The 1,742-nt window shown below is 44.8% G+C and overlaps 1 protein-coding gene across 1 annotated transcript; it reads left to right on the top strand.

Annotated features, from left to right (window-relative positions):
* Positions 1 to 421: 421 nt before the first annotated feature.
* LOC117940519 (REST corepressor 1-like) lies at positions 422 to 1,739 on the top strand (the record flags this gene model as incomplete). The annotated part of the gene is made up of 5 exons (XM_034865767.1): positions 422 to 532; positions 638 to 784; positions 868 to 945; positions 1,021 to 1,078; positions 1,567 to 1,739. Coding segments are annotated over exons 2-5 (408 nt in total), but the record flags the coding sequence as incomplete, so codon positions are not given.
* Between the last annotated feature and the right edge of the window lie 3 nt (positions 1,740 to 1,742).

Below are 1,742 nucleotides of genomic sequence, written 5' to 3'. Positions count from 1 at the left end.
ACTGTGACTGTTGCAGTGTAGTAGTAGTAGTAGTAGTACTGTGACTGTTGCAGTGTAGTGTTAGTACTGTGACTGTTACAGTGTAGTGTTAGTACAGTGACTGTTACAGTGTAGTGTTAGTACTGTGACGTGTAGTATTAGTACAGTGACTGTTACAGTGTAGTGTTAGTACGGTGACTGTTACAGTGTAGTGTTAGTACTGTGACTGTTACAGTGTAGTGTTAGTACAGTGACGTGTAGTATTAGTACGGTGACTGTTACAGTGTAGTGTTAGTACTGTGACTGTTACAGTGTAGTGTTAGTACTGTGACTGTTACAGTGATGTGTTAGTACAGTGACGTGTAGTGTTAGTACGGTGACTGTTACAGTGTAGTGTTAGTACTGTGACTGTTACAGTGTAGTAGTAGTACTGTGACTGCTGCAGTGTAGTATTAGTACTTGTACTGCAGAACTCTGAATACTGCGTGTGTGTGTGTTTCAGGTGAGTTGTGGATCCGAGAGGTCAGAGGTCAAACCAGCTGCTGGACTCAAGGTAACCATGTGACTCTGAATGATGATGTCATAATGGTGTCATAGTATCTTCAGGTTATTAATGATGTCATAATGTCTCTTTCTCTGCCTGTCTGTCTCTCTGTAGACAGGCAGCAAGGCGTCCCAGCGACTGAAGAAGCGTCCTCCCAGAGGAATGTTCCTGAATCAGCAGGACGTCGTCTCTCTCTCGTCTTCGTCTGCTCAGGGAGTCATCAGACATCTGGACTGCCAGCTGGTGTCCATCAAGAGACAGGTACCTGTCTGCCTGCCTGTCTGTCTGTCTGCCTGTCTGCCTGTCTGCCTCTCTCTCCTAACCTGTCTGTCTTTCTGTTTCAGATTCAGACCATTAAACAGTCCAACAGTTCTCTAAAGGAGAAAATCAGCTCAGGAGTAGACGAGTTCAGACAGCCTGAGGTAACCACGGCAACATTAACTGATGCTGATGCTGTCGTTCGTTGCATCGTCATGATGTTGTTGTTTTTATTTCAGGCAAATCAGAAGTTTAACAATCGTTGGACCACAGAGGAGCAGCTGCTCGCTGTACAAGGTAAACCTGAACGCTAGGACAACCAGACTCCATGTAAATAATCACTACTTTTAGTGTGTATAGAGCAGCATATCTCCACCAGACTCCATGTAAATAATCACTACTTTTAGTGTGTATAGAGCAGCATATCTCCACCAGACTCCATGTAAATAATCACTACTTTTAGTTTGTATAGAGCAGCATATCTCCACCAGACTCCATGTAAATAATCACTACTTTTAGCGTGTATAGAGCAACATATCTCCACCAGACTCCATGTAAATAATCACTACTTTTAGTGTGTATAGAGCAGCATATCTTCACCAGACTCCATGTAAATAATCACTACTTTTAGCGTGCATAGAGCAGCATATCTCCACCAGACTCCATGTAAATAATCACTACTTTTAGCGTATATAGAGCAGCATATCTCCACCAGACTCCATGTAAATAATCACTACTTTTAGCGTTAGTTATTGACTCTCTCTCCCTCGTCCAATGACATGCAGCCATCAGGAAGTATGGGCGGGATTTCCAGGCGATCTCAGACGTGATTGGTAACAAGTCGGTGGTGCAGGTGAAGAACTTCCTGGTAAACTACAGACGGAGGTTCAACCTGGACGAGGTTCTGCAGGAGTGGGAGGCGGAGCACGGGATGGAGGCGGGGGACGGGGGGGACGGGGGG

This window comes from Etheostoma cragini, unplaced genomic scaffold (assembly GCF_013103735.1).
Source record: "Etheostoma cragini isolate CJK2018 unplaced genomic scaffold, CSU_Ecrag_1.0 ScbMSFa_2656, whole genome shotgun sequence".
Taxonomy (NCBI): Eukaryota; Metazoa; Chordata; class Actinopteri; order Perciformes; family Percidae; genus Etheostoma; species Etheostoma cragini.
The sequence above is the reverse complement of the archived record's forward strand: the minus strand, read 5'-3'. Positions and strand labels throughout refer to the sequence as shown.